We start from the raw sequence: 13703 nt of genomic DNA on the forward strand, positions 1-13703 counted from the left end.
TGCCTGGGGGTAATAATGGGAGCCATCTAGAAGAGGGTATAGACTATTTTGTAATTGTAGATATGCCTACATGTAGGATTTCTTTATGTCCTAGTCCATGTTATGTAATAGTGTAAAGAATTAAGACTTTTTGTTTCAGCAGTTACTATAAAAATTGTTTAGTTTGTACTAAAACTGGTTAATCCTAGTTCAGGCTGTAATTCTGCTATCATATATTTGATTTTTTCTCCCCCTAAAGCTGAAGAGGCATTTTCTAAACTTGGCAAAGAATTCTTTATTTCTTTGGATAATTCACTTAAAAACTGTAGAGAAGAACGAGATCGGTCCATTTTTGAAGTCGAAAAATTAAGACAAGAACTTAATCAAGCATTAGATGCCATCAGAACATTAAAAATGGAAAGAAAACATAAGGGAAGTTCTTCCAATGACCAGTCTTCAAAATCTGAGGGTGAAAGTACAGATGGAAAAACACAGACTTCTGTTGATCACACAAGGAAAATAGTACATAGCACATCCCAACTTTTTGAATTTGGAGAAAAAAACTCTCTCACATCCCCTGTTAACAAGAAAGAAACACCAGAAAGCAAGCCTCCGCAAAACCACAGTACAATTACAGCTCGTCATAGAAGCAAAAGCCTCCAGAGAAGCAAAAGTGTGAAGATGCAACCTTCTTGGCAGGTTTAATCAGATGATTTCATCAAAGTCAAAATATTTAGATAATTTTATTTGTGTAGTGTGGAATTTAATATTTTACAAACTGAATCGTGGACCTCACACCATCAAGCATTGCTGACCCATTGTAGTTACATAAGGTTGGCCAGATAGAACAGATTGATTTGTCAGCAGATTTTTAATTAGCATGGATATGTAGCTACTTTCTTCTTGGCCTCCTATGTTCACTTGACTTAAGCCAGACTTTGCATATAAAATAAAAAAGTAAATTGTTTATCCTGTCTAGAAGAAGACAAAATCACATATACTGTAGATCTGCATGATTTATGGTGCTCAATATTGCTTAAAATTGCTAAATCAAAAAATATATATTTTAGCATTAGGTGTTTATGTTCCTGACCAAGACTGGTAATACGTCTGTTGTAATGCTCTTATTTTTTTAAATGGCAATATCATGGGTTCTCCTTGTCTTGCATTGACTTTTCGTGATGCATTATATGTATCCATTTGGGATATAAAGGGCATAGTTTTTGGATTGATATTTTTCTGTATGTTTTCACTATTTCCTTGGATTGGAGTTTCTACAAAAAATTGTTCTAGTTTGAAATTGCGCATTATGCACTCAATCTAAAGCCGGATGCACAAAACCAGAATCCGGCCAGTGACCCCGCGTACCAGTTATTTCTTGTCGTGTGCAGGCGGCCTTCTGTACTGTGGATGGTCCAGCCGGCGAGCATTCGGACATGTGTGTTACAGATTTTTCCACACCGTCGCTTGGTGATGGCGGGGATCACACAACATTTCCGCAATGTCAATTGCGAAAGGGCTGCGGATCGGACGGCTTCCATGTCCATCCGGCCTAACTGTTGGATGTAGAGAGATACAGGTTGCACACTGGCCAGTATAGTTACTGAGGTAGTCAATACAACACCCAAGGTCTTTAAAACACGGGTTGTATTTTGATTAATAAGATCCATGGATAAGACTTTTTGGGAGTTGTACTATTGCCTCTGCAACTGTATCACTCAGGCCTCGTTCACATGATCGTTGTTTTTCACACATCCTTGCTGCGCAAAAAGCAGTGCTGCATGGATGTGCAAAAAACGCGGGAATGAAGCTCCGTGCCCATTGCTTTCAACAGCAGCGGTGGCCCCATTGAAAGCAATGAGCTGCAAGTACCAACAGCAACGATTTTCGGGGAAGGGCTTGAAATATAAGCCCTTCCCTCAAAATCATGCTTAGCTTGTGTAAAAAATAAACAAAAACATATACTCACCTCTCTGGTGCTGTTGGGGCTTGGCTCGTCTAGCCGCTTGGTCCCTGGCACTGCTCTGAAGCTCTTTGAAAGGGCTGTGTCTGATTAGCTGAGTGCTCAGCCAATCACAGACAGCACTCACCCATTCATTGAATGACTGTTGAGCACTGCCTGTAATTGGTCACAGCACTCAGCCATTCACAGGCAGCGCTCAGCCATTTATTGAATTCAATGAATAGCTGAGCACTGTCTCTCATTGGCTGAGCGCTCAGCCAATCAGACACAGCTCTTTCAGCAGGTGGGGATTATAAAACCCCGCCTGCTGAAAGAGCTTCAGTAGAGTGCAGGGAAGCCAAGCTGCTAGATGCGCCGAAAATTGCATGAATGAGAGGCAGCTGTGACTGCAGGCAATTTGAATGCTATTATTTAACCTCAGGGCTGAGTTAATGAAAACAGGGTGTTTAGGAGCTCTGTATCCGAAAACGATGCTCCAACCATATAATTATTGTATGTAATGTGAAACTAATCTATACAGAAATTTGGACATAAGTTTTCATTGCTGTGTACTGTGGACATTAAAGTTTTCCTGTAAAAGTTGATGTTGCATCAGTCAAAGTCTGGTGCTTTTAAAGATGATGTCTGACAAAAATATTGTTTATAGTTAAATTCAGCCCTAAGGGTGGCTTCACACGAGCGTGTTTTTGTGTATGCATACGCACGCACAAAAACACGCGTCTATTACATCAAATGCATTCCCTATGGTGTGTTCACATGTCCGTGTTTTACAGGCATGCGCCTGCAAAGATAGGACATGCGTGCACCATAGGGAATACACGCATTGCCTTCAATGGAGCCGCGACTGTTGCTGGCGGCTCCATTGAAGGTAATGGTCTGCCAGTCCCCCATTCATTGTTTTTTAGGGAAGAGCTTTAAATATAAAAAACATCCATTTTAGTGTAAAAAAAAAATATATATATTATATATATATATATATTTATATACACTTACCTGTCCGCCGCTGCCATGTCTCCCGCGGGGATTAAAGAAAGGGAATTCTTTAATTCATTGAAAGCAATGCGCGCACCTGCATTCACGCGTGTTTGTGCACATACGTGGGTGTGCACTTTTGTGCGCACCTATGTACGCCACACGCACACGCTCGTGTGAAGCCACCTCAAATCATAAACAGTTTTTGTATTTATACTTATTAAAAATATTTTTATCTCCAAATATTCCAAGACCTATGTTAGAATAGCGCTACCAGCTGTTCCACTTCTGTGTCCACCTCAGTCAATGTTCCAAGATGGTCAGTTATACACGGCTCTACTTCTCTCTTTACTTCGCTGGGTATGTGGAGGGAACCCTGGTGTGATGAGAAGCTACTTCTGAAGTTGCTTTGTCTTCTCTGATGTAAGAAAAGATGCTGAAAAAGTGATGAGAGTGTAATGCTGCATTTAGACTATACAACATGCTCAAAAAATCATTACGAGCGAAATTGAACAACAATTGTTTGATTTAAACGTGAGCTAACAGCTGAATGAACTACAAGAATCGTGCACTTTTCATCCGTTGCTGAGTTTCAGCAGGACTAAAAATCATCGTTGAATCATTCACTTTTTGTTGCATTTAAATATTTCAGCTCAGTGTCTCAAATAGGAATGTGGAACACTGAACCAGATATGAACAAAAAGGCAACGATTCTCAACGATGATCTAACTGTCTAAACAGTTTGCACGACTGCAAATGAGTTAGTAAAGATGTCACACTCTCGTTCAAGCAAGAATCGGCTCGTCTAAAAGGGGCATAAGACAGTGTTGCTGTAGAGAAGCAAGACTGAACACGTCTGACCACCTTGGTCACGTTTACCGAACACAGAAATCCTCTTCACCAGAACAACAGGTGGTGCTATTCTAACATTATTCTTGGGGCTTAGACCTTTAATGGGGTTAAGTATGAACTTTAGAGATGAGCGAGTATACTCGCTAAGGCACATTACTCAAGCGAGTAGTGCCTTAGCCGAGTATCTCCCCGCTCGTCTCTAAAGATTCGGGGGCCGGCGGGGGAGAGCGGGGAGGAACGGTGGGGAGATCTCTCTCTCCCTCTCTCCCTCCCGCTCCCTGCCGCAACTCACCTGCCACCCGCGCCGGCCCCCGAATCTTTAGAGACGAGCGGGGAGATACTCGGCTAAGGCACTACTCGTTCGAGTAATGTGCCTTAGCGAGTATACTCGCTCACCTCTAATGAACTTCTGTTATGTTGGGAGGACACAACTAGAAATAATTTTTAAAAAATTACATTGTAGCTAAAATTTTTGCAAATTTTTCTAATCTTTAAAAATTATTTATTTTTATTGTTTAGTGATTAATACATATATTAAAGTTATCAAATGATTGTGCAGTGTAATGTACTTATTAATATTTATAACTGTATTATATATTCTTTGATGTTCACATGTCAACTTGACTTTGGGGAAATAGAAATAAGTGAAAACAGATATAAGCAGCAATATATTAGATGTGATACTAATTTGGCTCCTCACCACAGTGATAGATGAAAGCATGAATTAAATAAACATCTGTTGCACTTCACTGGAGAGCCAAAGACAAATCAACCAGGAGAAACCGTTTCCTTCTGATCCATGAGCAGAGTTGTCAGTTCACACCTGCCGATTCAGTACTAAGCACCAGACCTCTGCAATAAAATGAAGCTACCATCTCTTTCTGTTTAGAAGAAAAATAAAGCAATAGGACATAGTGCGAGCAACTTCCAACTGGTTAAAAGACTCACACATGCCAGTAAATTTGATGCTTCAACCAGTCCATTACAAGAACCAGTATATAGGGCACTGGCTCCTGTAGCATCAGAGGTTATGCCCTGGAAGAAGCTAGACTAAAGGCGAAATGGAGGCGGACAATGGAGGCCGTTTTCCTTAAGGACTTGATTTGACTTAAATACATCAGTTGTTTGCCGTTTGTGAAGGCGGCATAATTTTATCATGCAGGTGTGGTGCTTATTACTAAATCAACTAATATAAATTGTCAACTTTGCTTGTAAATCAGAAGGAGCACTGGAAGCAGATAGCGCTGTCCATTATTGCAAGGGCCCGGTTTGGTACTACAGACACAGATCCCATTGAACTAATGGTTGACCATAAGGCTCTGCACATTGGATGGTACCACATTAGAAGCCATGAGAAAGATACATAGTTACATAATGGATAAGGCTGAAAAAAGGCATATGTCCATCTAGTTTAGCCTATTATCCTGCAATGTCTATCCAGAGGAAGACAAAAAAAATCTGAAGCCATTTTTCATCATTTTAGGAAAAAAATTATTTTCCAACTCCAAATCTGGCAATCAAAATAACTCCTTGGATTAACAACCCTTCTGAAGTAATCGGTGACTATAACCTGTAATAGGACTACACTCAAGAAAGGCCCCTCTAGTTCTCTTTTGGTGAGTTTACCATCACCACATCCTCAGGCAGAGAGTTCCATAGTCTCACTGCTCTTACAGTTAAAAAAAAAAACCTCCTATGTTGGTGTAGAAACCTTTTTACAGTCACAGTCATAGGTATAAATAGATGGGAGAGATCTCTGTATTGTCCCCTGATATATGTATACACAGTTACTAGGTCGCCTCAGCTGTCATTTTTTTTTTCTAATTTTGATAACCTCTCAGGGTATTGTAGTCCGCCCATTCCATTTATTACTTTAGTTGCCCATCTCTGAACCCGTTCAAGCTCTTATATGTCTTTTTTGAGTACCAGTGCCCAAAGCTGTACACAATATTCCATGTGCGGGCTAATCAGTGACTTGTAAAGAGGGAGAACAATGTTCTCGTCATGTACCTCTAGACCTCTTTTGATGCAACCCATGATCCTATTTGCCTTGGTGGCAGCTGCCTGACACTGGTTACTGCAGTTAAGTTTACAGTTAACTAAAATCCCCAAGTCCTTTTCCATGTCAGTGTTCCCCAGTGGTTTCCCATTTAGTGTGTAATGATGACTTTCTCATGTGTAATAACCTTACATTTATCAGGGTTAAATTTTATTTGCCACATTTCTGCCCCCAACTTATCCAGATCCTCTTACATCCACATTCTGTCCTCTCTTGTGTTAATTACTTTGCATAGTTTTGCGACATCTACAAATATCAGTATTTTACTGTACAGTCCCTCTAATAATTAAAAAGAGTAGGGCCCAAAAACAACCCCTATGGTACCCCACTAGTAACGGTGACCCAATAAGAGTGTATACCATTAATAACCACCCTCACACTATCCCTAAACCAGTTACTTAGACAATTTCCCCCCAGACTAAGCATTCTCATTTTACATACCAACCTTTTATGTAGCACTATCTCATCCTGTTTTCTAGTGAAAATCAGCAGAGTTTTTAAACAGAACCTCAGGCCGGATGTGAACGAATCCTTACTCTTTTGTAGCCTTATTAAACACAAGAAAGTTAATTCTTTTGCCTTGCTTTGTTGCCTCTCTTATGGCTTGTTTTTTCACTGTCTAGCTTATAATTGCCTTTATGTTTTGAAGACCTCAATTCAGTGTTGATACATTTACTGCAGATTATGTAAAGTGTACTGTAAAGTGAATCAGTTTAATTTTAGGATTGTTTGCTGCATGCATCACCGTAATTGATAAGAGCATCCCATGTATAAAATTGCTCACAATAGGATATCCACGCTTAAGATTCAGTTTAGAATAAATGCTCCTAGGTTTTTATTGAATATTTGTCATGCAGAGACACCATTTTAATTCTACAATATGCCCCATGGGCCACCATAAATTGCCTGCTTTTCTATGCCAAAACACACAAATATTTCATTGTAAAACGCAATATTTCTTCACATAAAGCCTATGGGTACACTCAATCCAATATGCTGCTCTTAATGTTTAATATCGCCTAGTAAAGTGCAGCGAGGGGCTTGATACATTGCGCCAATAAGACAAGTCATTGAATTTTAATGACAACCTTTTCCTTCTAGTGAAGCACACTTCTCTTCAAAGAGCTGAGCTGACTTGTTCCCTGGGATGTAAGAACCTAGGTGTTTTTGAATAATTGTACACCGTTTCCATAAAATGTGGAGCCTGTGCCTTGTATATAAATTGGACTGACTTCAAAAGGAATGATGGTGCATTTAATCAATGCTTTATAAAATTACTGATGACTAACCAGACAAATATTTAATTTATTAGCGGAACTATTCTTTTTAATCATCATCATCCTCGTTGTCGGTATATTGTATTTCAGGAAATATTTTGTTTGTAATAAGACATTGAAGAGGGTTCTCCAAAATTAGAAAAATGTCTGCCTTCTTAGAAAAACAGCTCCACAAGTGTCCAGAAGTGGTATGTGGCGTGGTAACTGAACTGAGTTACAGTACCAGAGACGAGCCATGGACAGGTGTGGCACTATTCGGAAAGACAGTAGTCATGCATTTCTAATTGTATGCAACCCAGCATTAATATTCTACAATAGAAGAAAAAAGTGAAGTTTTTCTAAATGAGATTGTTAACCCCTTCATATATAAGACATATATTTATGTCCCATTCATGCAGGGTTAATAAGAGACAGGCTCAGAAGCTGAACTTCCTCCATACATGGCCGATGTTCGCTGTCTTTGACAGCTGACATCCCACCACAACAGCCGCAATTGGAGTTTATGCCGATTGCAGCTGTTAAGCCTTTAAATTCCATGATTGGTGTTCGGGGGTCCCAAAGGCCCCTTCTCCTCACAATTAGAATGTAAGGTTGCGCTTTGTTTTCATGGCAAACACAGGGACCTTTGATGGCCACAAGGTCTGAAATGTATTTCTGTCTGTTAAGACAGGCTTGTGGCCAGGTCTTGTTAATAGCTGTACAAGGTGGCCAACGTAATCTTCAGACTAATCCTCACAGTGCATTGGTAGTGTTAGACTGCCAAATGCACTATACCTGCTTTCTAATTGGCCAGAGCTGCTTATGTGATCATCACTGGCCAATCAAAGAGCAGTACAGTTGTGGATTAGGTAGTTTAAAAAATACTGTAGCCACCTGGGACAATCAAAAACAGGGCCTGGGACGGGCGGATCTGATCTATCAAAATAATGCCTTATTTATTCCACATGTTGAACATCGTCAGAAAAAAATAAAACGTAACGTTAGAATTGCACTTTTTTGGTCACCCTGTTTCCAAGAAAAAATGTAACAAAAGTGATCAAAAAGTCATATGTATCCCAAAATAGAAACTACAGGACGTCCCACGAAAACAAAACAAGCCCTCAGACAACTACGTCAACAGAAAAGTTAAAGAGTTATGACTTTTTGAAAGTGAGGAGGAGAAACCAAAAATGACTGCTTCCTTAAGAGGTTAAAGGGATGTTCCAGCCAATAAGCATTACGACCTATCCACTGAATAAGTCGTAGATGTTAGGTCAGTGGAGTCAGAACCCAAGGACCTCCTCTCTCCTCCTCTCCCCCCCCCCCCCCCCGCCTTCCCCCTGCTCTTGACCGCAACTCACCTGTCACCCATGCCGGCCGCCGAACCTTTTCTTCCGAGCGGGGAGATACTCGCTAAGGACAATGCTCGATCGAGCAATTGTCCTTAGCGAGTATGCTCGCTCATCTCTACTCCTCACCCATTGGACAGACCACCACCAGCAAGCACATAGGTGATAAATGTTACTGGCTGGAAAGTAGTTAGAATTGTAATTTGTATTTTTGTAATATTTTTTATAATAGAGAAGAACATTTTAAAGCAAAGAGCCTCGTAGCAACTTGTGATTTTGTATTCCCTAAAAGAAGTTTTGACTTATATATTTGTAGCACTGAAGATGCTTCAATGTAGAAAGATCTGTAAGGGCTCAAGCACATAACACTATTATGGCAGCATTATAGTTATATGGACTACCATACAGGTGTTATTCCTCTATTCTGCCTCCTTATGCTTCTGTTTTTACATGGAGTTTTCTATTATGTGATTCCATATGCATTCAACAAAGAAAAAAATCTCAACCAAACTTATGGAAACTGATAGAGCTTGTATGCTGTGCACCGCTTTGTACAAAGGAGATATACAGCCTCTGTGTGCAGGGCTCTACCATATACCTAGCCCTTAGGCAATTTTTCACCTAAATTAGTCTAGCTTGGGTTCACAGCACAGTTTATGTAAATTTTCACTTTGCAGTACATGTATGGAAATAAAGTATTTGGACGTGTACAGTATCCATGTGCCTTTATGGGACATTCTGAAGTGTGTCCACTTATCTTACATTTGGATGGCTTTTATAGGGTACTTTCCACGACAAAAAATCTGCAACCTTTCCGTAGTAAATTTTTTATGTATTAAAAGCTGATTTGTCGCAGATTTTGGTGCTGATTCGCCGAGAATTTCACACCCTTATTTGAAAGCATGACGTCTGCTCTGAAAATCCACAGGATAAATCAACATACTGAACTTGCTGCAGATTTAGGCCTCATGTCCACTGGACAATTAGAATTACAAAATCCACGCGGGTGTCCCTCACGCGTGATCCGCGCCCATAGGGATGCATTGGACACCCGCAGGTAAGTAAATACCTGCGGATGTCATTTTTCCCTGCCGCGCAGATCGCACGTGCGGGAGATCACCCGCAGCATGCTCCATTTTCTGCGGGGCTCCCGCAGGCTTCCATTGAAGCCTATGGAAGCCGTTCGGATCCACGGTACATCCGCAGCTGAATTTCTGCTCTGCCGTGGGAGCGCAGGAGAGCAGGAGTTCAAAAATAAGGAAAAAAAGTGCACAGCGCGGCACGCTGCCGGCGTGCTGAGCACATCCGCTGGCCAGAAGGAAAGAAGGTCCGGCCGCAACGGACGGGACCCCGCAGCGTCCGTACAGGTAAGTAAAATCAATTTTCAGGCCTCGTGTCCGTGGGAAAGAAGGGACCAGCTGCGGGATTCTGCTTGGAGAATCCGCGCAGGCCCGAATTTCCTAGTGGACATGAGGCCTTACAGTTCATACTGCAGGTCCATTTCCTCTGCAGATTTTGTTCACAGAACGTGGTTGAGACTTCTCATCCACCTGGCCTGGAGTACATTGCATATTTTACACACACAAATCTGCAGTAGAAAATTATACCCCACATGTGAACATTCCCTTATAATAAAGAAAGATTCTACAAAGCTACACATTTCAAAACTACAAAAAGGTATCTTTTATTGTATAATGGAATGAATGGCAGATATACTTACATCTGACTAATATATCTATATATACAAAGATGAAAGCCCTCACTGACTCACTCACTGACTCACTCACTGACTGACTGACTGACTCGCCAAAAGTTCTCCCACTTCCCGATGTCGTAGAAACATGAAATTTGGCACATGCATAGATTATCTCCAAAATAGGAAAAGTAATTGGGTCCCAACTCGATTATTCAATTCTAGCGCAAAAGAATTGGCGTCAAAATTTTACGTACGTAATCTAAATCTGTCACTTTCCAATGTCATAGAAACTTAAAATTTGGCCTGAGCATTGATTATGACATAAATAGGAAAAGCTAATGGGTCCCAACACGATTATTCAATTCTATGCGCAAAAGAATTAGCGTCCAAATTTTACGTACAGAATCTAAATCTGTCACTTTCCGGTGTCATAGAAACGTGAAATTTGGCCCGAGCATTGATTATGTCATAAGTAGGAAAAGTTCATAGGTCCCAACTCGATTATTCAATTCTATGCACAAAAGAATTGGCGTCGAAATTTTACGTGCGGAATGTAATTTTTTCACTTTCCGGTGTTATAGAAACTCGAAATTTGGCAGGAGCATTGATTATGTCATAAATAGGAAAAGTTAATGGGTCCCAACTCCATTATTCAATTCTAGCGCAAAAGAATTGGCGTCGAAATTTTACGTGCGGAATGTAATTTTTTCACTTTCCGGTGTCATAGAAACGGGAAATTTGGCACGAGCATTGATTATGTCTTAAATAGGAAAAGCTAATGGGTCCCAACTCCATTATTCAATTCTATGCGCAAAAGAATTAGCGTCCAAATTTTTACGTTCGGAATGTAATTTCTTCACTTTCCGGTGTCATAGAAACGGGAAATTTGGCACGAGCTTTGATTATGTCATAAATATCAAAAGCTAATGGGTCCCAACTTGATTATTCAATTCTATGCGCAAAAGAATCAGCGTCCAAATTTTATGTACGGAATCTAATTTTCTCACTTTCCGGTGTCATAGAAACGTGAAATTTGCCCTGAGCATTGATTATGTCATAAATAGGAAAAGCTAATGGGTCCCAACTCCATTATTCAATTCCATGCGCAAAAGAATTAGCGTCCAAATTTTACGTGCGGAATGTAATTTTCTCACTTTCCGGTGTCATAGAAACAGGAAATTTGGCACGAGCATTGATTATGTCATAAATAGGAAAAGCTAATGGGTCCCAACTCCATTATTCAATTCTATGCGCAAAAGAATTAGCGTCCAAATTTTACGTACATAATCTAAATCTCTCACTTCCCAATGTGATAGAAACATGACATTTGGCACAGGCATTGATTATGTCATAAATAGGAAAAGTTAATAGGTCCCAACTCGATTATTCAATTCTAGCGCAAAAGAATTGGCGTCGAAATTTTACGTGCGGAATGTAATTTTTTCACTTTCCGGTGTCATAGAAACGGGAAATTTGGCACGAGCATTGATTATGTCATAAATAGGAAAAGCTAATGGGTCCCAACTCGATTATTCAATTCTATGCGCAAAAGAATTAGCGTCCAAATTTTACGTATGGAATGTAATTTTTTCACTTTCCGGTGTCATAGAAACGGGAAATTTGGCAGGAGCATTGATTATGTCATAAGTAGGAAAAGCTAATGGGTCCCAACTCGATTATTCAATTCTATGCGCAAAAGAATTAGCGTCCAAATTTTACGTACGGAATCTAATTTTCTCACTTTCCGGTGTCATAGAAACGTGAAATTTGCCCTGAGCATTGATTATGTCATAAATAGGAAAAGCTAATGGGTCCCAACTCCATTATTCAATTCCATGCGCAAAAGAATTAGCGTCCAAATTTTACGTGCGGAATGTAATTTTCTCACTTTCCGGTGTCATAGAAACGGGAAATTTGGCACGAGCTTTGATTATGTCATAAATATTAAAAGCTAATGGGTCCCAACTTGATTATTCAATTCTATGCGCAAAAGAATCAGCGTCCAAATTTTACGTACGGAATCTAATTTTCTCACTTTCCGGTGTCATAGAAACGTGAAATTTGCCCTGAGCATTGATTATGTCATAAATAGGAAAAGCTAATGGGTCCCAACTCCATTATTCAATTCCATGCGCAAAAGAATTAGCATCCAAATTTTACGTGCGGAATGTAATTTTCTCACTTTCCGGTGTCATAGAAACAGGAAATTTGGCACGAGCATTGATTATGTCATAAATAGGAAAAGCTAATGGGTCCCAACTCCATTATTCAATTCTATGCGCAAAAGAATTAGCGTCCAAATTTTACGTACATAATCTAAATCTCTCACTTCCCAATGTGATAGAAACATGACATTTGGCACAGGCATTGATTATGTCATAAATAGGAAAAGTTAATAGGTCCCAACTCGATTATTCAATTCTAGCGCAAAAGAATTGGCGTCGAAATTTTACGTGCGGAATGTAATTTTTTCACTTTCCGGTGTCATAGAAACGGGAAATTTGGCACGAGCATTGATTATGTCATAAATAGGAAAAGCTAATGGGTCCCAACTCGATTATTCAATTCTATGCGCAAAAGAATTAGCGTCCAAATTTTACGTATGGAATGTAATTTTTTCACTTTCCGGTGTCATAGAAACGGGAAATTTGGCAGGAGCATTGATTATGTCATAAGTAGGAAAAGCTAATGGGTCCCAACTCGATTATTCAATTCTATGCGCAAAAGAATTAGCGTCCAAATTTTACGTGCGGAATGTAATTTTTCTTCACTTTCCGGTGTCATAGAAACGGGAAATTTGGCAGGAGCATTGATTATGTCATAAATAGTAAAAGCTAATGGGTCCCAACTCCATTATTCAATTCTAAGCGCAAAAGAATTAGTGTCCAAATTTTATGTACGTAATCAAATTCTCTCACTTCCTGATGTCATTTTATATGAAGGAAACGTTGCATGGTTACCTCCACTTGGTGTTTCCTGGGTAACGCAGAGAACTATGCAAAATGGTGAACATATGTTTTTCCTCGGTATCTCTAAAGTAACCACGACTTCATAAGATTTTCCGTGTGAACACCAGATAAATACCAGTACCAAATTAACTCGGGCGAAGCCGGGTATATCAGCTAGTATATATATATATATATATATATATATATAAAATACATAGTCAACTGTGTAGCCAAATGTGGTGTGAACATGTGTTGTTAATAAAATTGAACACTTTATCTAAAATAAAAAGTTACATTCTAGCATTCATATAATTTTAAAATTTATTGTAAGTATTATAGTCCCTATCTAGCTTGAAGGCTTATTAGCTGCCAGCTCCTAAGAAATATTCAGTACTTAAGCAACACAACTATTTTGCCCTATGACATCCTTGCTATATATTTATATATTTAGCCTGAAGCTGAATAGTTGCTTTTTCCAATTCTTTTATCACCTGTTCTATATGTAAGAAGGGCACAGTATGTTAAGCTATTAATGTGCCTTTTAAACTGAACTGAAAAATGGAAAAAACAGCATGAGACTAATTGTAGCTTTCATGAGTCAGTAGGCATAAATGAGGCATTATTTAGAC

The 13703-nt window shown here is 39.5% G+C and overlaps 1 protein-coding gene across 1 annotated transcript in view; it reads left to right on the top strand.

Annotated features, from left to right (window-relative positions):
• Positions 1-1001, top strand: part of LOC136626945 (uncharacterized) — a 141911-nt gene extending 140910 nt beyond the window's left edge. Inside the window, exon 12 of the mRNA XM_066601902.1 lies at positions 239-1001. Within this exon, the coding sequence (XP_066457999.1) occupies positions 239-684 (446 nt within the window). The 3' untranslated portion in view covers positions 685-1001. The remainder of the gene's footprint in view (positions 1-238) is intronic.
• The last annotated feature ends 12702 nt before the right edge of the window (positions 1002-13703 follow it).

Source organism: Eleutherodactylus coqui, chromosome 5 (genome assembly GCF_035609145.1).
Source record: "Eleutherodactylus coqui strain aEleCoq1 chromosome 5, aEleCoq1.hap1, whole genome shotgun sequence".
Lineage (NCBI taxonomy): Eukaryota > Metazoa > Chordata > Amphibia > Anura > Eleutherodactylidae > Eleutherodactylus > Eleutherodactylus coqui.